The sequence below is a fragment of the Malaclemys terrapin genome, chromosome 1 (assembly GCF_027887155.1).
Source record: "Malaclemys terrapin pileata isolate rMalTer1 chromosome 1, rMalTer1.hap1, whole genome shotgun sequence".
NCBI lineage: Eukaryota > Metazoa > Chordata > Testudines > Emydidae > Malaclemys > Malaclemys terrapin.
Window position 1 is genome coordinate 90,740,131 of NC_071505.1, and position 22,272 is coordinate 90,762,402.

Genomic DNA, 22,272 nt, shown 5'->3' on the forward strand with positions numbered 1-22,272 from the left:
GGAGAGCATCAGCCTAAGGGGAAACAACTAACTACACACAACATCTCCCTTGTCAAGACATGATACCCAGAGCTTGGGGCTCCAGGAGACTCAGGAGCACCTCAGACATTTTGGGATGAATAGCAAACAGCAGTGAAGAGCTATCAGAGCAGTTATGTTCCAGGGGTTAACGCTGAAGAGTGGCAAAAAAATTACCTAAAAGAGTGAGAAGAACACAATCCCAGACATTTCCCTCCCTGGCTGTGAGGACTTTTCACAGAGACCCCTATAGAACAGGACCATCACATTATAGCCCAGTGTCTCCTGGGCAGCCTGCCCATCTATTCCCAGTCGCAGACCACCTCCCTGCCCAATCGCAATCACAAAACATCCCCGTTTTAACTATCACACCTGCTCATGTGGACAAGCGATACTAGGATCACAGCAAATGTATTTTTAACTGCTCTTGTAATGAGATGTAGCAGCTGGATACAAGGAGAGCCAATACCATGCAACTAGCCTGCTTACTGCAAACTATTAGCAAGTGCTCCATAAGCAGAACCCTGCAAATCTGGGGGGGGATGACACAATCTAAAGGGGAGGACACATGACCGCCCCATATGTCTCCTCTGTTCAGTGACTGCCGGTGCCCAGCCCGGGGCCGCTACGCTCTCCCCCACTAGAGTTACCTGGCGGGGGCTCTGTCCTTCTTCCACTCTACTTCCCCACAACATTCGCCCGCTCTCCCTGGCAGCTGGGCTGGGGCGGGGGACAGGAGAGAGCCACTTCTCATGCTGGTTGAAGCTGGCCACTCTGGGTTGCCGACTCTGTGCAGCGCAGCGGCTGCCTGAGAGAGAGCCTGGTGGGGTCGTGGCCTGCCCTGCCCCTCCCCTCTGCTCCCCACCTGAGCCGGCTGCCGGGGACAGGGACTGAGTGAGCCAGAGTCCCTCCTCCTCCTCAGCATGTTTCCAGCTCACTCGGCCCCTGTCCCTGGCAGCTGGGCCCAGGCAAGGAGCAGAAGGAGTGGGGAGGACTGTCACCCAAGCCAGGCTCTCTCTCAGGCAGCCGCCGCTGCGCTGCCAGAGTAGCGGTTGGTCCCACCTGTTCTGCTCCCCACCTGGGCCTGGCTGCTAGGGACAGGGGCTAAGCGTGCAGGGGGCAAGTGCAGTGGGAGTAGGGAGCCCCTCTCCTTCCCCATGCCCCGGCAGGCCAAACAGAAATATGGGGGGAGGGAGGCACTTGACCCCACACATCCCTTTAGGTGTCGTCTATGTACGTGGGGCTCTATCCATAAGCTTCCAAGCTCTGCTAGAAATGAGCCAGCATAATGTATTTTGTTAGCGTTCTTACCCTTCCCATCCCTTCTAATCTCTGCACCAGTATTTATACAGATGATATGTTCTGTTCCTGAAATGCCAGAGCACCAATGAGATGGAACCTGCTGTAACATCTCCTCTCCATGGCATCCAGTGTCATCACTCCATCACAGCAGCACCATTCTACTGAACCTGCATACCATGTTCCTTACTGGGGATCTTTTAAAACAGTTCTGGCAAAATTTGGAGTTCACTTTTCCCTTACACCATCAGTTTCTCATCCCACCTCCATCCATCTAATTTTTTCCTTTTCAATTACGATTTAGGTCTTTCAACAAATGAAGGGAAATGGTGCTGGCCCAACTGAGCAGAGGGTATTTCAGATCCATTCGCATTTAATTCTGCTGCAAGACTAGGACATTTCCTCTTTTCTCAAATGGAAACTCTTGGTTTAGTTTCAATATAGAGGACAGTACCTTTGTCCAGTGCAGAATTTGGCCTTCAGCTCCAGGGCCAGTCGGATGAAAGAAGAGGATGCTAGAGAGAAGGCAGAGCAGGAAGGAAGATAAATACAGCATGAGAGCACAGAATGCAGGACCTCATGTAACAAACAACCATCCCTGGCTTTTCAAAGTACAAAGTTCCCATAACGGACCTAGCTGAAGTGCTATGCTATAGGGTAAACTCCTTCCAGCACCCAGCAGATCTTGTTTTTAACCCTGGGTTTTATCCTAGTTAACATAAGTGCAGATGCTAGTCTTACTCAAATAAATGGCTCTATGTGAAATCTTGCTAAGCTCTTTGCTTCAATCATATCCAGCAGCAGCAAGTTCCCCAGGTTAATCAGATTATTCACTGTGTAAAGAAGCACAGTGAATTACAATGTCAGAGTTCTGCATACCCAGCTTCCTAGAGAATTTCTCATGCATGCTCGGCACAACAGTGAACAGGGTGTTGAGGGAGGATATGAAAACCTCCATCAGAGCTGGGCTGGAAGTCCTTTCTGAGTGCTTCTGTGGGGAGAGGAAATGGTCAGCAAGCAAATGCCGTATCCCTTTGTGCACAGGCACTGACTTTCATTTTTCTGGGTGGGTGTTCCACTCCTGCTCCACCCTGAGGTACCACCCCCACTCGGCCCCCCCCTCCAGTGCCCCACCCTTGCTCTACCCCTTCCCCTAAGGCCCCACCCTCACTCTGCCTCTTCCCACCCTCACTCCACCCCCTCCTCTGAGCACCTCTTGCCAGCCGCCAAACAGCTGATCAGCAGGGCCGGCCAAACAGCTGTGATTGTTGGGTGTTGAGCACCCACTAATTTTTTTCCGTGGGTGCTCCAGCCCCAGAGCACCATGGAGTCAGCGCGTATGCCTTTGTGGTGAGAAACATGCAAGCACACACAGGAGGAATCAGTGATCTTCCAGTGAGTCTCACAGTTACAAAGCCAGGCAAATGTGACTGAAGTCAAACAGCCCTTGTTCCAACAAGACTGCTGACAGCAAGTATCCTGCCTCAGATGGTGGCCTATGCCAGGTGTTTCAGAGGCAGATTTAACAACTTCCCTCTCTGAACAATTGTTCCTAACTGCAAGATTCTACACCAAGGATAAAAATTCTTCCTGGTTGCAGTTGTTAATCAGCTTCTGCCCTGAAGCATAAGACTGATACTGTCATTTTTATTCTACACAAAATCACAGTAAATGGTATTCCTGTTCAGCTACTGAGGACCCAGTGCACCAAAGCACTTAAGCGTGTGCTTTGATATCAATGGGACTTAAGCATGTGCTTAAGTGCTTTGCTGAATAGAGACAGACGTAAGCACTGAAGTGCTTTGCTCATTATGGCCCTACGTCTGTAAAGAGTGTAGTGATAGATTTGTAAGAAACACAGTACAAAGTTATGTGCGTCTGCTCCTTTTTTTAACCTTTATTCTTTGCTTCAGGGAGCTATGCACTTCAATAATGTCGTGTGGCTGCAAGTTCCACAGGTTAATCAATATACTGCATAAGCTTATATGAAAAGGAACTTGCAAGTTCTGTTGCTTGCCAGGTCAGTGGCAGGCCTTGAGAGAGGAGAAGAGGGAGAGTGGTTCATACATACATCACCTCCAGCAGTGGCAAAACCTGTCATTGATTATATCATTTTGGTGGGATGCTATTTCAGAGACTTTGTGGTCTGGAGACATTTGCTGTCCTCTCTATGGAACGCAGGCAGGGCTTTGAGTTCGTACACTCTACCTCTAGGCTTCTTGCTTTCGTTTCTCATAAGCCAAATAATTTGAGGATTGCCCAGCGTGAGACAGAATATAGCCACAACTACACTTGATGCACTGGTTTATCCCTAATTCTCCTCTCTCACACAAATTCTTCTCAACAATCTCCCATAAGCATCTCTACTGCTTGGGTGTCCCTTATGCCTGAGGGACAGCGTGAGTTCTGAACTAACCCTACCAGGACTATGGGGATGCAAAGGCTGTCGCAAATCCTCAGCAGAAACTCAGAGAAGCTGCTCAGAGTATTCTCGCTCTCCGAGCTGGGAGCAGTGAAAACGTTTTCCTGAGCCAAGGGGTCGCTTTGACATTCCACAGCTAACCTAGAAACATACACATGGACATCAGAGAATGCACTCTCCTGCTCTCTGCAGAACCTACAGTATGTTACATCTCTAGAACCTGACGGACCCCAGAGCACGTCATACGCTGTATGTGCACGGATCAGACAGTGAAATGAGCTGTCTCGAGTGAAACCTGACAGCCATTTTGAGCCAGTGACACTACACAATAGTATCACAGGAGGGAAAAGAATTACATGGAATTCCTGCTGCAGGGCGAGGAGACAATATCATTTGGTTAAATGTACTTAGCCAGTTTGGAGTTGGCCTGAACACTGGGGCTAACGCCTCAAATTTTATAAAAATGCCATAGGGTATTTAATGATCATGAGTGGCCATGAACCCAGTTTTGCATCGCAATCCAAGACAGTATTATAGAATCACAGCGCCCCCTAATACCGTACCAAGACATTGTTTCAGCACAGACTAAAACAAGGGGACTGGAAACGGAATACAATCTTCCAGTAGTTCAAGTTTAGCCACCAAATTTGGATAGTGACCAGAAGTTGTTATTTTCCAACAGCTGTTCAGGGGTCTATATGGAATGAGCTAGTGGGTCTCAGGCAAGTTTCTAATGGGACAGGTGTGCATCACAAAACCATCAAAACTGGTACTGGGTCCCCCTTCTTTTGGCATCTCAGTGAAGCCACCAAGGATTAAATAGGCAGCTGGAGATTCTTCTCTCACTCTTAGAAGTGAGTCCCTCCAGATCTGGGCAGTCACCATGAGGGGGACTCTACTTTGCAACTTCCTGCAGTTTACAGGTTATGTGGCTAAACAGACAACTTACATCTCCAGTTTCAAGAGCACCACATTGACCAATACATTTCATTTTAAAAAATCATCTCTGGCCTCTGGCCAGCAGGTCCAGCAGCTGGATCGCAGAGGCAAGGGGAGATCTCCACTGACTGGATACATCCACTCTAGTGGCTTAAAGGATTCCTCTAAGTAGTTTGGTCTGCTCTAGCATCTGGCTAACAGCTGGCAGACTCACCAAAGAGCAGCCCTTCCACAAGTTGAGCTGACAGAGCATATACTGTACTTTCACATCACGCTGAAGAGAGACTGTAAGGAATGTTAGCTGGGCACAGGGTGTGTGTGTGTGGGAGGGGAGAATTCACTCACCAATTGATTAGACAGAGCCAGAACCAACAGAAATCCCCTTATCTCCTCACCTACAAGCATTTCTGAAGCCTTCCACAGTGCTGAGCAGGAACTGCCCCTGTCGCAAAACCGCTTTGTTCTGAGTGCTGTGCCCCAGGTGACTCTGAGAGATTGAGAAGAGAAGATCACCCCGTTAAAGGACAGAAGCAGGGACATGTCCCCAAGAGCTTGTGTTTATATGTGAAACAAATTAACGCTCTCCCCTAAAATCATCTAACCAACCAGGGGTGGGGTGTGGGACAAAACCTGGAGCCAAACTCATTTCATCCACAGATGGGTTCCTTTCTGTTCAATGTTATTACCCATCTGCACTTCCCTCATTGAGATTAGAGACCGAAAAGGTCTGTTAGATAATACCTTGCCCACCGGACAATGCAATATATTGCCATGGGTCTAGCTGGTCTAGTTTTAAATGGCTCAAGTAATGAGGCTTCTACCACCTCTCTGGGCAGACTATTCAGCTTTAATTTTCTCTTAACTCAGTTTCATCTCACCTCTCGGACAACCCTGAACAATTCCTCCTCTGCAGTATTTACATCATTCAAGTTGCTTGTAGATTGTTATATCCCTCCTTACACCCCAATCCTGCAGCTGACTGAATATGCAGACACCAGCTCCCACAGAGTCCCATGACTTCAATGTGGCTTCATGGGAGCACAGGAGTCTGCCTGCATCTCCTCAGTTGTAAGACCAGGGTGCTAGTCATTTGGGTGAGGAAGGACATACATGGCTCTTTTAATCTTTCCTCATAAGTCAAACCCACCAGCCCCTTAATCATCTGAGTTGTTCCTCTCTGAATTCTCTCCGACTGGACCACATTTAAGAACAGTTACAGATTGGTGCCTTAGCAGTCTGAAAACTGCGTGTCCATGAGCCACTTTCCCATCTGATCTGAAACAACTTCCACCTTATAATAACCATTTTCTGCTTTCCCTGAGTCAAAAAAAGTCAACACCTGGTTTCTTTTCCACAGCCCAGTTCCCCTCTATTAGAGATTCACTAGTGCTAGTGGAGCTAAGAAAAAGCAAATAGACTGACATCTAAGGTCTAACCAAGCAGCATGAAACAACTTCATAGTCCCCCATCAGATAAAACAAAAACAACAGATGCTACATGATTCAGACCATACACAATTCTTTTAGAGAAAATTCAGCAGCTACCTGCACAACCCTACATTAGCCAGGTGCTTCTTCTATTACAGACACATCTGTGACATAAACACACGTGCATATAGATCTAAAACAGGGGTTCTTAACCTTTGTGCTTGTGTTCAGCCACCTGTTATCACTCCTCCTCCTCAGATACACCTCTGGATCTTTGCCCAATTCCCCTTCATGAGAAGAGGATCGGATATGCAATCCAAATGATTGCTGGCAGCTCTCTTGGTGAGAGGGGGGGTCACAGCCCATGAAATGTGACCCTCTGAGTTTAAGGCAGAGTGAGAAACATCACTGGTAATAAACATGAACACAGGAAGCATGCTGTGAAGGAGCCTGAACATGGGGAGCTTGAACGCTCTTGGAGCTGAGGACACATGGCAGGAGCAAACTCAGCCCTGAGGGAAGGAATGTCTTGCATCACTTCTTAGCAAACCTCCCCACATTTCCATTGATCTGGCAGAAGCAAGAATGGCCTCCAGAGGGATCCAAACCCAGCCTTCCTCAACTAGAGAGGAACGAAGGCCTTTCCAGAGGAGGAGGAATAAAGGGAAACTGAGGGGATCCCTGAGGGCTACCCACCACCCATGGAAGAAGGGGGAATTGTGAGTGTATGCGGAATCCATATGCCCAGCTACATACAAAGGCCATCATCCGCAAGGCCTGCTGAGAAGCAGCATGCTCCTCCTTGACTTACTGCGGGCCTCCTGATAATGGGTGGCAGTGAGAGGTCAGCGCACCGCTTCAGCATAGTCTCAATCAGTTTCTGCAACTCTACATACTGCACTGGGGGGCAGCTCAAGTGGTCCTTCCTGTGGAGACAGGGAGAAAGAACGACAGCAGCTGGGAGTTGGAAGAAGCCTCTGAACTTTCCTCATTGGAGACAGAACTCCCTAGAAGATAACATGTCGTAGCACGGTCAGCATGAAGGAAGACTTGACTGACAGCAGCACACGTTCACCAACTCGCTCCTGCCTTCAATCTGTAACTGGGCTGAAAGCAACTGTAAGCAGAGTCAGGATGAGCTCTACCCTGACATCTGGTGGTGAATTGTGGCGAGTGTGGAAAAGAACTTCGGGGCTGATTTTGTTTGCATAGGCACACCCACCCCGCCTAGCATGAGCCCACAGCAGCTCAAATGGTCACTTTGGCTGCTGTGGGATCCCCAGTTTCTCTGATATTGGGGTAGGAAGAATAAAGTGTTGTTACCCTGACAATGTGAATCTAGGCCAGTGGAACTATTTTATGACAGAGGGACTTGCCATCAACTAAGTAGCACTCACTAGACAAGGGACATGGGTTCCAAAACCCAGTGAATTGAGGGAGGCTGGGGACAAGTATTTGTATCTGGTGGTGTGGGTGCCATTTGAGGGCCTGAAACACCAATAGCACTGCTTCCACTGTTGAATTTCAGATCTAATTTTGATTCCATTAAGAGTCTAGTTACAGGTTACTGAGCTGAATTCACTTTGGGCCAATAGTGCACTAGCACTGGGGCTCTCCTACTACAAGCTGAAATCACTAAAGAACTAAAATTACTAAGAGCTGAAATCACTGAATGCTGTGTTAACTAGTGGGGGGGGTGAAGATATATTGCTAAGTGGCTGGCAGAGCGGAGCAGTTTGTGGGACAGTTGGAGCGGCTCACGGTAGGGCTGGTGGAGTGGAGCAGAGCAGCTGGCAGAGCAGAGCAGTTCACAGGATTGCTGGAGCGGCTTACGGTGAAGGCTGCAGCAGAACCTCATGGAGAGGCGGGGCAGTTGGCCTCGGACCACGTAAGGTGCCCCTTAACACCCTGCGCCCGAGACTTTTGGGTTGTTGGACTTTTGGGACTTTGGGTGATTTTTGGGTTGCTGGACTTAAGAACCAAAGGGAAAGAACACGGCCCAATTTCCTGGGGTGGATCTTTGCTCATGGTTTGGTCTATGAACCCTAGTTGTGGTGTTTTCCCAATATAATGCTGATGTCACTTACCTCATGTTATTAAAAAATTTCTGCTACACCGAGACTCTGTGCTTGCGAGAGGGAAACTGCCTCTTTGAGGTGCCCAGGGTGTGTGTAAGATTTTCCCAGGTCACTGGGTGGGGGCTCGAGCTGGTTTTGCATTACGTTGTTGGGAGGGGACCCCTGTATACTGAACCTGGCCCTTGCTGCTATCAACTCGGCCTGTCATAAGGGTTACACAACTGTGATGGATTTGGACAGACAGGAGTAGATGTGAAGAGGCCAATATAGATAAAACAGATGTGTCACATCCAAAATACATCTCTCCTGAAAGAAGCCTATCAGACCCTTTCCTGCTTACCTCAGAATAGCTGCCACAGCTTTCACAGCCTCTGCTGCTACCTCCAGCACCGGACATTTTACTGCCTCCACAAGAACACCAATGGCATCTTTACACATGGCTAGATTTGAGAATAACTTGATTTCCACTGGCTGCCTGAGAAGGGGAAACAAAGAGCAAATGAGTAAAGCTTTGTGACCACCCCTGCTTGAAAAGAGAGTCTGAAAAATAAGACCATCTCAGTGTTCTGTCCTTATTCCCCAAAAGACGCTAAGTCTTGCAGCTTTAGGCCATGCTACCAGACGTCACACAGCAAAGTCCTAGCTTTGTACTAAGATAGTGACTCTCCATGGATTTCATGTAGTCTCCAAGCAAAACATTCATGCTGTCTATGAGTCTGTTATGGCTGGATCCCAGCACCATTCATGACAGGCAAATGTCAAAAGGTTTGGAGAAAAACCTAAGTGTGTGGATGGTTAACTGATTGGATCAGCAAACATTGGTCTGAAAACTTCAGGACAAACAGCCTCCCTACAAGAGAAAGAACTCACCTACCTAGGATTTCACACCATGCTCAACACTCTGGTACCTGAATGCCTACCTGAACATAGACATTTCTAAATAAGGAAACAAATACCCTGCTTCCAGAGAGGCTGGAAATGCCATGAAAAGAGCTTCTCTTGCAGTACTGTGGCACTTCTAATGCTGAATGGGGCCAGGAAGCATGGATGCTGCCATGAACTTGAAAAGTAATCTTTTAAATAAGAGCACCACATTGACCAATATATTTAATTTTTTAAAAAAATCATCTCTAGCCTCTGACCAGCAGGTCCAGCAGCTGGATTGCAGAGGCACGGGGAGAACTCCACTGACTGGATACATCCACTTTTTAAGCCTCAGAAAAGGTTCTGGTTCTTGGAAAATGAGAGCTTTGGTTACCTGACCTTCTCATTGCAGAATACACTAGAGTCTTCAGTGCCACAGCGTTCATCCCTCAGGGACCTTTACCAATGGGGAAAGGCCAGGAGTAAGCATGACTGGGTGCAGAAGCAGTATTTGGTCACTCAGTGAAGAAAGGATTAACTCCAGCTCAGCACCCCACCCCCACCCCATGCCCAGAGGCTTGAGGTAAGAGCTGAAAGAAAAACTGGAACAGCTGCTTGGGAGACAGGGTGAGGAGAATGCTGTTGGAAAGGTTGGTCTCCATGCATCAAACCCCACCTTCTTTTATTTACTTTCTTATTTTGTTAATTAACTTTACTTTCTTGTTTGAAACACTAATCCTTGAGAAACGCTTCCCTACTTACTGGGGGCACAAACGTCACTGCAGTAGGGCACTTTATGATGTAACCTTGCCTTGGAGGAAAGGTCTAAATGGCAGCATCTCTGTTTGGGTCCCAAACTATGCCCACTGCTCCTCCTCTGCTGACTCTCCTGCAGATGGAGTGCGCTGAGCTACCCCAGACCACCTGACTCTTTCAAAAAGTGACTGGATTCCTAAGGGATGGATTCCTGTGTTCAGCCACCCTTTAGCCAGTGACTATGGTGGTGTGGGGGAGAGGAGGTGTTACTGCAATGCAGCAACCCTCAGTTAGAGAGCAAGTAGAAGGGGAAAAAATTAGAGGATCATTGATGGGATCCCTTTCCCCAGCACAAAATAGATAATCTGAAACACTGTACTTCAAAGCATAGCAAACAAGAACACATACTAAAAATGCCATTAGTTTAGCAAGATATTATCCTCTCTTCCATTTGCAATGATTAATGCAGAGATGTGTACTGTGAACAAGAACTTTTCTCTTCCCATATCCTGGTTTCTCTCCTTCTGACGGATCCTGCACTGCCAGCACCATCCTGTGCCAACAGCATCACATTTTTTGTTATTGGTACAGAAATGACTGTAATATCATGTCACAGAAATTCAGCTTGGGGAACTGAGCAAAAAAAAAAAAAGGATGAGATACTGGGGTGAAAGAGAGGCAAAGAAATAAGGGGGGGTGGGGGATTAAAACCAGACACTACATGAACAGGGCCAGCTCCAGCTTTTTTGCCACCCCAAGCGGCAAAACGGAAAAAAAAAAAAAAAGATAAAGCTGATCGGCGGCACTTCATTCTTCTGCGGCAATTCGGCGGCAGGTCCTTCGCTTCCTCTCTTCCTATTTGGCGGCACTTCGGCAGCAGCTCAAAGAGGAAGAGAGGGACTGAGGGACCCGCCGCCAAATTGCTGCCGAAGACCTGGACCCGCTGCCCCTTTCCATTGGCCACCCCAAGCACCTGCTTCCTTCACTGGTGCCTGGAGCTGGCCCTGTACATGAATTCTCCTATTTTGCAGAAAAGAAGAGTGATGGGAAACGAATTAATATCTCAGCCTAGTGTTTCTTTTCTTTGTAAAATTTAACCCAGGTGACAGGTGTTGGACTGAAAGCCCTGGAGGCTGTGCTCTCAGTTTAGCCATAGAGCAGCACAGGCAATGTAGAGCTGCTCACATACGCTGACACAATCCCCTGGCTCCCCCGTCCTCTTCCCCACCAATGTGCCTCTGTCCTACCCTGGAAGTGTCCTTCCCAAGGCTGGGAGGACAGTTCACTCAGTCCCTCAGTTCTCTGCTGACACTGCCAAGGGAGCTACTGAGGGACAGTTGTTTGGTAAGTGGTGCATGAGATGTGGATGAGTCAGTTTTATCTGAAACTTGCCCTCAGGCCCGTCTTTGGTGAACAGGTGCTCTCCCTTGCCTTCGCAATGTCCTCCAACTCAGTGATGTGTGAGCGAGCAGGAGGTCCCTTACCGTTTCAGTATTTCAGTGAACAGCAAAAGTCCCTGCTTGTGCAGCTCCACATTATTCAGCTGCAGGATCCCTTTCAGGCTCCTCACCACGGACTCGATGCCTGCAGAGGGGCATGCGTTCACAAGATGTCATCAGGGAGATTTTAACACACACACACCAAAAACCCAAGAAGAGTTACGATGGGGGTGGGAGATGAATTTTCAAAGGGTGACAAGGGTTGGAGGATCTGCTGACATTGGCAGGGCATAGGCAGCGGCAGCAAAAACTTCCCCATATACTCTGCTCCCTGCCAACATGCCTCAGCTTCCACTTGTAAAGGCACATCTACATTTGAGCTGGAAGGTACGATTCCCAGCTCACGCAGACATACCTGCACTAGCTCTGCTTGAGCTAACACCTAAAAACAGCAGTGCGGCTGTGGTGGCCCAGACGGCTGCTTGAGGTATCTACCCCAAGTACAATCCCACCCACTCCTCTGGGTACACACTCAGGTGGCTATCCCAAGCCACCGCCTACACCAGCGCAGACACACTGCTGTTTTTAGGTACTGACTTGAACAGAGCTAGGGTGGGTACGTCTACACAAGCCAGGAATGATGTTCCCAGTTCAAATATAGACACACCCTAATGGTGAATTCAGTTTCTGTCTTCCTATGTCCTTGGCCTCTTTGTAGAGACTGCCAGCAAGAAGCCAGTTAATGTCAACAGTGCTGGTGGCTTCTGTAATGTGGACACGTGCCCACCAGGAACTGGATTCAGGCACCATAAACCCATGTCATGGAAGTCTCCAGACAAACATCATATGGGAATAATTTTCAGTTACTACCAATCCGGGACCAGTGACCTTGCAGTAAAAGGCTCTGAAATCCCAGCTACATCCTCAGTGTCCACGTGATATTACTCAAGCAATTTTGACAGGCTAGGAAGGACTGGGACCTACCATAGACTGTGTGACACTTGGAAAAGAAAAGCCGCTCCTCAGTTAGGAGCAGCAGGCAGCAATAAACCGACCAGAGGAGAATTTCACTGGTGCAGAAGAGACACTCAAACAGGAATTCTGCAAACAAACAAATACAACCATCCTAGTAAAACAGCATCTCCACCATGCATGGCACAACTGCCCCTAGGGGGCCAGGGAGAACAACAGAGGCTTTAACTGGGAGCAATGTCTTCTTGTTTCCACCCTACTGCCATACTAATTTAACAGTAACACTCAATAATAGTCCCTAGGGAAGAGGAGACAACCACCCACTACCTCTGGATGGTGTCCAGGAGCACTGATGAGTCCTGAAGGAAAAAGGGATTCCAGCTTTGCTCAGCCAAAGCGAGGATTACTGTGGAATAGGTCTCTTAAAGAAGATAGGGAGAACGCAGAGGAAAATGATGGATACATCATCCTGAAAATAAAGTGACTAAAGAGCAGGAGGGTCCTGAAGGCAAGTGGGCTGCTCTCCTTCCAGTACATAGCTAGCAAGCAGCTGAAATATGGCTATAGATTTTGACATGATTTAAGGGCTATAAAGCCAGCTTTGTCACAGCAGCTGTGACCCCGCCTCTCAAACTCTTACACATCCAAAGTAGGGGATGCACAAAACCAAAGTGATTAATTCCTCTGCGGAGGGGAAATGAAAATTTAACATCTTCCTGGGTTGGCATCCTGGGCCAAAGTCTGAGCTGAATTACATCCTATGCAACCCCACTGAAGTCAGGGGATGATATAGGGTTAATTCAGGCTAGAAGTTGGCTTGTTTGGGTTCTGCAGTTAAGCATGCCATGAGAACGCATAATCTACGCAGGGTTAGGCCAGGTTAATTCTTGGATGGGAGATTTCAAAGGAAAATTCAAATGCTGCAGGAAGTAATTAGTAATTTGGTAAAGGATGGTCTATGCTCTGAATCGCTACTGGACCAATGCCTCCTAGAAGTGCTATGCATTTGGAAGTGCTGTCTTTACACCAATTACGGATAATAAGTATCCTCATTGACACTTTTTGCAAGAGGAGTCTTAAACTTGATGACCTGCCCAAATTCCAACTTAGGACATTACATTCTGTCTACATAAAACTCCCCCTACAATTTCAACTAGGAGCTTATTTTTCACTTCTCTTCCTATAATACTGTTGGTGGGTTTTGTTGATGCAGAATGGCTGTTGTGACTACCCCAGAGGTGGATGCATTACATGGATTGAGGCCGATAACCTATGTGCATAAACTGTACAGTGTTAAGGTACCCCCAGAGGGAAAGACACTGTAGAACTACAAGGTATTATTGTATTTCTTCACCTGGGATGTCTGCATGAATGAAGGCAGGAGCATATTTGATAGGAGAATGCACAAGCACAGCAGTCATACATTGAACACTTGCCACCTGTAGCATCTCATCTCTGGACAGCAACAGCTGTGTGGAAACAAAAATGAAGAAAAATTTCAAAACCACAGACTTGATTAGGAAAGAATTCCTTAGAGGGAGCTTGAAAAAGACCAATTTAAAACAGGCAAAAAGAAATCTCTTTAAGCAACATATAATTCCCTAGCGTAACTTGCTATGGCAAGATAAATATCAGGGCAAGTAACTTAGCAAGATTAAGAAAAACATTAAAGACGCCTATGACTGAGAATAGCTTTGTAATCACACTAGCCAGGTTAATGCTTACAAGAGCTATGTCGATCCTCATGCTTCAGCGTATAAGCTAAACAAAGCTGGGATCAGGAAGAAATTCCACTCACTACTGGTGCACTATTGAACAAGTGGTGCATTATGGGGGATTTCCACCTTCCTAGGCTGCATCTGACATTGATCAGTATGGGGGTCATAATATGAGACTACTTGAACCAGTGCAGCAAATAACTGTTCCTATTTATAACTCACCTCACGTAAGGGATAATTTGACTGGCCACTTGTACAAGGCATGTTGAGAGATGTGGTAACCCCTTTAGCAATTACCTTTTTGAGCACTAGCGGCAGTAGGTTCTCTCCCTCCAACAACTCAGTATTCTCAGAATCTGCCCCTCTTCTTGAATTGCTCATAATAACTGATACAAAATGGTCAGAATTCAGCAGCTCCTTTAGCAAACCTGCAAAGAGAGAGAAAGAACAAGCAGCAAGCTGGAAGTGGGGAGGATTGGGAGCTTCACAACATCCTGTCCTGAAACATGTCACTGACTCCTTACCCACTGCTGTATTCTTGACAAAACCCTTCTGCTTACATTCAGGGCCATACCCTCATGTATCTCCACTGTCCATCAATGCTTTACACACACACACCCCATCCCCAATTCTCCTCTTTGCCATTTCTGATTCTCTCCATTCCCCGTTCCCTCTTCTATTGCTGGATCCTTTAACTGCCATTGCACCAGCTTTCTGGCACAACCTGATCCACTCCTTCTGCCTTTCAGATTCCTCACCTCCAAACCCTTTTTAAAGCACAGCTCAAAACCAGCCACTTCTCTGCTGCTTCCAGCCAGGGACTCAACCACCAGTTTCTCCCCCAGGTACTTACTAGTGCCAACCATTCACACCTCTTGCTATCCATTCTCCCGACCTGCTCTCACACCTACCCATTTAATAATCCCATTTCTGTAACTGCTACAAGTTTAAAGATCCTACCTCAAGCAGCACATTATAAACATACAGTGCACATTGTTACATGCACTGATGCAAATCATAAACAAAAGATTTTGTAGGCGACACTCTAATGTAAGTTCAGAAGTGATGTAGCAGGGCTGTTGGAGTCAACTTTTGAAAAGAGCCATCTGTTACAAATGGCTGACTGCTGGATGTGAAAAGCAAGCAGACTACTGTTCCCCTTCTACAGTAAAGAGAGAGATCACTGTGTGGTGTGCATTTAAGCTGTCTGAGTGAAGCCGAAGCCATCCTATGTATTGCATGACATCACTGCTCTATGCAAAACGATGGTCCTGACCGCATCACCCAGAAGCTTAGAGAAAGCATAGGCGTTGACTCCGTGGGTGCTCCGGGGCTGGAGCACCCACAGGGGAAAAAATGGTGGTGCTGAGCACCCACTGGCAGCCCCCCATCAGCCCCACCTTCCTCCCCCAGTGCCTCCCACCCACCGGTGGGCCCCGCCGACCAGCTCCTCCCCCTCCAACCCTTTGCCTCCCGTCCGCCGCGATCAGCTGTTTCGCAGCATGCAGAAGGCTCTCGGCAGGAAGGGGGAGGAGTGAGGATGCGGCACGCTCGGGGGAGGGGGCGGAAAGAGACAGAACAGGGTGCGGGGTGAGGATGGGCATATTGGAAAGTCGGCGCCTGTGAGAGAAAGCCAATCTCCATTTTTATTTTTCAGCCTGAACTACGAGACACTTCATATCTCCAGAATAAATCCAGCTACTTTACAAATCCAATCTATCTGATTGTATGTAGAGGTTGGAATCAGTCACTTTAACTTTAGGGGATTACTTGATTTCCAGGAAGATGACACAGTCAAATTGGGACAGCTCAATCTACGGTGCAAGCTGGAGGCCTTCAGAGACAGTTTCAGCAGGTACCACTGGGGTTCCAGCAACAGGATGTGTTGCTTCCCTGGTTATAGTAGGAGGGTTTGGCAATGGGGCTAGGATGAACAATTGTTGTGCAGTAACAGAAGGGATCAGCAACTGTGGACAAGTACGCTCACTACCTACGAAATAGTCCAACCAGCTGAGAGTTTGCAAGTTCAGAGTTCTGAGGAACAATCCAGAGTCCAGCACACATTAGAACTCCCAAACTATCAAAGACAACCCCCCACCTTTTGTTTCTCTGAGGTGTCTTACCCATGCAGTTAACCTGCAGTTCCTTTGTCTGTGCATTCCCTAGGGTAGCCAGGAAGAGGTCACACAGCCTCTCTGTGAAATGCACTGAGAGCCTTTCTGAACTAATGGGGGAAGAGTACAGCTTGCCGTAAAGATAGCAGACAGCAGCCTTTACACCTTCGTTGGGGTACATCAAGCCTGCCAGCAGGTGTTCCATTAAGTTACCTAGAGTGGTGAACAACAATGACCGCTGTTGAGAGAAAACACTGGTAACAGACATTTCTAAGTCATCCGGCAGAGGCACATTCCCTGCAAAAGCCTCCACAAACACTTTACAGACCTGTCCATGCAGGCTAGGAAAAGAGGTTGAGGTTAGGTTGAGATTAGCTAATGCATGTTAATTGACCTTTCCCTCTTTTCCTAATCAAGCCTTATGTAAGCAGAGTCAGGATGAGCTCTACCCTGATATCTGGTGGTGAATTGTGGCGAGTTGTGGAAAAGAACTCCAGGGGCTGATCTTGTTTGCATAGGCACACCCACCCCGCCTAGCATGAGCACTTTGGCTGCTGTGGGATCCCCAGTTTCTCTGTTATTGGGGAAGGAAGAATAAAGTGTTGTTACCCTGATTATGTGAATCAAGGCCAGTGGAACTGTTTTATGACAGAGGGACTTGCCATCAACTAACACTTGCTAGACAAGGGACATGGGTTCCAAAACCTAGTGAATTGAGAGTAGCTGGGAACAGGTATTTGTACCTGATGGTGTGGGCCCAAAAATACCAACTGTACCTCATCCTTTCTCTACTGTGGACTATCAGAGCTAATTTTAATTCTATTAGGAGTCTAGTTACAGGCTGCTGAGCTGAATTCACTTTGGGCCAATGGTGCACCAGTACTGAGGCTCCCCTACTACAAGCTGAAATCACTAAAGATCTGAAATCACTGAGTGCTGTGGGGGGACCTGAAAATATGTTGCTGAGCAGCTGGTGGAGCACAGCAGCTTGCAGGACAGCTGGTGGAGCGGAGCAGCTGGCAGGGCGGAGTAGTTTGCGGAACGGCTGGAGCGGCTCACGGGACGGCTGGTGGAGCGGAGCGGCTGGTAGAGTGGCTCGCAGTAAAGGCTGCAGCAGAACTCCATGGAGAGGTGGAGCAGTTGGCCTCCAACCATGTAAGGTGCCCCTTCGTACCACTGCGCACCTCCCTCCTCTCCCCCTCCCCGCCCCCCCGGGCTGGGAGGTAAAACTCTGCAGATAAACTTTTTAACTCTGGGTCTGCACTGACCAGGGACAGAGACTTTGGGTTGTTGGACTTTGGGTGATTTTTTGGGGATTGCTAGACTTAAGACCCTGAGGGGAAAAGGATACTGCCAAACTTACTTGGGGGTGGGCCTTTTGATCATGGTTTGTGTTATGAATCCTGGTTGTGGTGTTTCCCCAACGTCATGCTACATTGTTTCCCTCCTTTATTAAAAGGATTTTGCTATACTCAGACTCCGTGCTTGCGAGAGGGGAAGTATTGCCTCTTAGAGGCGCCCGGGATGTGATATGTAATTGTCCCAGGTCACTGGATGGGGGCTTGAGCCGGTTTTGCATTGTGTTATTGAAACGGAACCCCTAGATACTGAACCCGGCCCTTATTGCTGCCAACTCAGACGGGCAGAAGGGTTACATTTTTATTTAGAGATGTGGGGCCACCTGCTGTGATTCTCTGAGGAGTGAGTGATGCTGTAACAATTGTTCAGAGGGCTCACAATTAAACTACATAACAATACACGCGCCCACCCACCCCTCTACTCAGGGGCTGAGCATGCTCGCACCAACACTCCTACCTTGGGGAAGGGAGACCTGGGGAAGTGCAACCACATGCATATCTCCCAAGAGGCAAACAGAGCTCCAAATTCCAGTCCACTAAGGCTGGTCTTCAACAGGCCGAACTAGCCAGGAGAGGTAGAGCAGCCTTGTGGCTAAGCACTGGATAGGGACTCAAGAGATCTGGGTCCAATGCCTAGTTCTGCCACAGATTCGCTTTGTGACCTTGGGAAAGTGATTTAGTGTCTGTATCAGAGTGGTAGCCGTGTCAGTCTGTATCCACAAAAACAACGAGGAGTCCGGTGGTACCTTAAAGACTAACAGATTTATTTGGAAAGATAAGCTTTCGTGGGTTAAAAACCCCCCACTTCTTCAGATGCATGGAGTGAAAATTACAGATACAGGCATATATATACTTGCACATGAAGAGAAGGGAGTTGCCTTACAAGTGAAGAACCAGTGTTGACAAAGCCAATTCAGACAGGGTGGATGTGGTCCACTCCCAATAATTGATGAAGAGGTGTCAAAACCAAGAGAGGGGAAATTGCTTTTGTAGTGAGCCAGCCACTCCCAGTCCCTATTCTAGCCCAAATTAATGGTGTTACATTTGCAAATGAATTGTAGCTCTGCAGTTTCTCTTTGAAGTCTGTTTTTGAAGGGTTTTTTTGTTGAAGGATGGCTAAATCTGTTATTGAATGTCCAGGGAGATTGAAGTGTTCTCCTACTGGCTTTTGAATGTTATGATTCCTGATGTCTGATTTGTGTCCATTTATTCTTTTACATAGAGACTGTCCAGTTTGGCCAATATACATGGCAGAGGGGCATTGCTGGCATATGATGGCATATATCACATTAGTAAATGTGCAGGTGAATGAGCCCCTGATGATGTGGCTGATGTGGTTGGGTCCTCTGATGGTGTCACTAGAGAAGATATGGGGACAGAGTAGGCAACGGGATTTGTTATAGGGATTAGTTCTTGGGTTAGTGTTTCTGTGGCGTGGTGTGTAGCTGCTGGTATTTGTTTCAGGTTGGGGGGCTGTCTGTAAGTGCGGACTGGCCTGCCTCCCAAGGTCTGTGAGAGTGAGGGATCGTTTTCCAGGATAGGTTGTAGATCGTTGATGATGTGCTGGAGAGGTTCTAGCTGGGGGCTGTACATGATGACCAGTGGTGTTCTGTTATTGTCCTTGTTGAGCCTGTCCTGTAGTAGGTGACTTCTGGGTACCCATCTTGTTCTGTCAATCTGTTTCCTTGCTTCCCCAGGAGGCTATTGTAGTTTTAAGAATGCTTGATAAAGATCTCGTAGGTGTTTGTCTCTGTCTGAGAGATTGGAGCAAATGCGGTTGTATCTTAGGGCTTGGCTGTAGACAATGGATCGTGTGATGTGTCCTGGATGAAAGCTGGAGGCATGTAGGTAAGTATAGTGGTCAGGTTTCCAATATAGGGTGGTGTTTATGTGACCATCACTTATTTGCACTGTAGTGTCTAGGAAGTGGATCTCTTGTGTGGACTGGTCCAGGCTGAGGTTGATGGTGGGGTGGAAATTGTTGAAATCCAGGTGGAATTCTTCAAGGGCCTCCTTCCTGTGGGTCCATATGATGAAGATGTCATCAATGTAGCGCAAGTAGAGGAGGAGTGCTAGGGGACGAGAGCTGAGGAAGCGTCGCTCTAAGTCAGTCATAAAAATGTTGGCATACTGTGGGGCCATGCGGGTACCCATAACAGTGTCGCTGACTTGAAGGTATAAGTTGTCCCCAAATCTGAAATGGTTGTGGGTGAGAACAAAGTCACAAAGCTCAGCCACCAGGCATGCCGTGGCCTCATCCGGGATACTGTTCCTGACAGCTTGTAGTCCATCCTCATGTGGAATATTGGTATAAAGAGCTTCTACATCCCTGGTGGCCAGGATGGTGTTTTCAGGAAGATCACTGGGAGTGGCTGGCTCACTACAAAAGCAATTTCCCCTCTCTTGGTATTGACACCTCCTCATCAATTATCGGGAGTGGACCACATCCACCCTGACTGAATTGGCCTTGTCAACACTGGTTCTTCACTGGTAAGGCAACTCCCTTCTCTTCATGTGTCAGTGTATATATATGCCTGTATCTGTAATTTTCACTCCATGCATCTGAAGAAGTGGGTTTTTACCCAGAAAAGCAAATGCCCAAATAAATCTGTTAGTCTTTAAGGTGCCACTGGACTCCTCGTTGTTTTAGTGTCTGTCTCACTCTCTCAGTTAGGGCCTCTAGATGCTACCATGATATAATGAAGCATGACTCACCGTGTTCAATCACCAATATATCAGCTAAGCCCGGGATGGCTTCTGCCAGTTTGCCCAGGAGATTAAACATAGACAGGCTCCCTCTCATGGTGGCTGCCTTAGATAACTGGGGAGGGAAGAAAACAAACCACCAATAAGGATGTGTCCCAAAATGGGAAACACACACAAAATGGTGAACTCCCCTCATGGTGCAATGAACCCCTCAAAATGGGACCTTCTAAGACAGTGGAACCCCCTTAACTGTTCATATTTGTTTGTCCAGATAATTGTCCTTAAACACATCCACCAAATCTCCCGGCAGTAATCTCCTCCTGGTTTCTGCCCTGCTGCTGCACCCCCAAAGCTGATGGGTAGGTGGATGGGGGAGCTGGCTAACCCTCTCCGCATCTCTGCTGTCTCCCAAGCTTCTGTGCTCTGGGGAAGTCTGACATTTTGTGATGAACCTGGCAACGAAGAGAGCACAAGCGAAGGGAGCAGGCCTGCCAAGCAGCTCCAGGTCTGAAAAGCTGCCCATATTATTGCTGCAGTAATGGAGGGAAAAGAGAAAACACAGAGGATGCCATGTTGCCATGGTGGAGGGGATATGATGGTAAAAATTCCAGGGCAGATGTCAACCTTGCCAAAGTCATAAAGGCAGTGGCAGCATTTAGAACATTCCACAAGAGCTCATTCAGAATATTTTGTAACTTTCCATATTTTCAAACTTGGGGGACCAAAGGGAGCAAGGAAATAATCTTTACTGACCTCTTTCTGGCTTTCATCCAACACACAGTGTACGTACTGCTCCAACTTCAGCTCTGCCACAAGTTGCACCAGAACTGAGCAGAAGAAACAGGATCAGTAACAATAACACACACCAGAGTTTACTCAGAACACATCTTCCACAGAGCTTTACTGAGCAGGTGGAGTATTTGTTTAACGCATATGTGGGTGCTTGTAAAGCAGGATATTCCCTTTGCTGTTATTTGATATCCCTCCTGACCCAGTTTGATCGTTCTGCAGTGAAGTCATAATAAACCCTGCATTAGTGACTGCCATCTGTTTACAAGGATATTAACTTCCAGTCACCAATTCAGTGTCAGGCTATCAAGTAAGGAAGAGATATCAGGCTGGAAAAGAATTAGTCCCTTGTTCAAAGCACAAATACACTCAATAAGTAGTGCATAGGGTAAGTTTCCCACACTTCCTTTCTGAGATTAGATCAGAACACAGTTGATGACCAGATATAATTTGAGGGGCCCTCATCTAGTACTAGGCTCTTCAATAGTACCTGAGGGCCTGTTACAGCCCAAGCTGTAATAGCCCAGTGGACAGGGGGCTGACTTATAACTCAGGAGACCTGTGCTTGAGTCCCAGCTCTGCTGCTGGGTGAGTGCTACCAAGCCACTTTTCTCCCTCCATTTCCCCAAATGTAGGATGATGAAACTGACCTCTTTTGTAAAGTGCTTTGAGAGCTATTTACACCTGTTGTGATTATTCTGTGTATCGAGTCCTATTTCTACTGCTTGATGTTCCAATTGTACCTTGCCACCTCCTCAGCACCAATTAAGACCTATTATTTTTTGCTCACAGTAACTGCAAGAAAACCTTATTCCATCTGCCCTAGTGACAAGGAGGAGGTGGAATAATGGAAATCAACAAGAAACTAGGTTCACTAGATGCCATTTGCACATCATTTTAGGCTTTACTAACAAAACAACCAGTGAGTTGCATGAAGCAAGACAACTGCTTTCCCAGTTAAAAAAAAAAAAAAAATCTATATAACCTCTTGTGCCTGTTGGTCACCTCTTGCCTGATATGAAGAACCAAAACAATTTCTGACATGTTTAGATCACAGGCTTTTCATGGGTATAAGGAACATTCAGACTGACTTAAGAGGTAAAAGTTTTCCAGCAGACAACCAAACAGACAAAAAAACTATTATGAGGGTAATTCAAAGAAGATGGAGTCAGGATATATTGTTTGATATTATATGAATGGTTGTTGTGGGTTTATCTTGCTCCCATTGTGTAGTTTGTTTAGGGAATATGTTTTTATGGAACACACTTTTTCTGTTTATATTGTTAGGGTATTCAGTGACACATTAACAGTGAAGGGTGGTTAATCCTTTGAATAAGTTACCAAGGAACATGGTGGATTCTCCATCTCTTCAT

At 47.2% G+C, this 22,272-nt stretch overlaps 1 protein-coding gene across 1 annotated transcript in view; it reads right to left on the reverse strand.

Annotated features, from left to right (window-relative positions):
* MEI1 (meiotic double-stranded break formation protein 1) overlaps positions 1 to 22,272 on the reverse strand; it is a 56,317-nt gene that overhangs the window by 28,045 nt on the left and 6,000 nt on the right. Inside the window, exons 4-16 of the mRNA XM_054016224.1 lie at positions 20,864 to 20,937; positions 20,120 to 20,225; positions 16,056 to 16,259; positions 14,230 to 14,360; positions 13,569 to 13,683; positions 12,227 to 12,343; positions 11,288 to 11,387; positions 8,524 to 8,658; positions 6,917 to 7,031; positions 5,074 to 5,165; positions 3,739 to 3,880; positions 2,197 to 2,308; positions 1,772 to 1,832 (exon numbers count right to left, since the gene is read on the reverse strand). Coding sequence (XP_053872199.1) covers positions 1,772 to 1,832; positions 2,197 to 2,308; positions 3,739 to 3,880; positions 5,074 to 5,165; positions 6,917 to 7,031; positions 8,524 to 8,658; positions 11,288 to 11,387; positions 12,227 to 12,343; positions 13,569 to 13,683; positions 14,230 to 14,360; positions 16,056 to 16,259; positions 20,120 to 20,225; positions 20,864 to 20,937 — 1,504 coding nt within the window. The remainder of the gene's footprint in view (positions 1 to 1,771; positions 1,833 to 2,196; positions 2,309 to 3,738; positions 3,881 to 5,073; positions 5,166 to 6,916; positions 7,032 to 8,523; positions 8,659 to 11,287; positions 11,388 to 12,226; positions 12,344 to 13,568; positions 13,684 to 14,229; positions 14,361 to 16,055; positions 16,260 to 20,119; positions 20,226 to 20,863; positions 20,938 to 22,272) is intronic.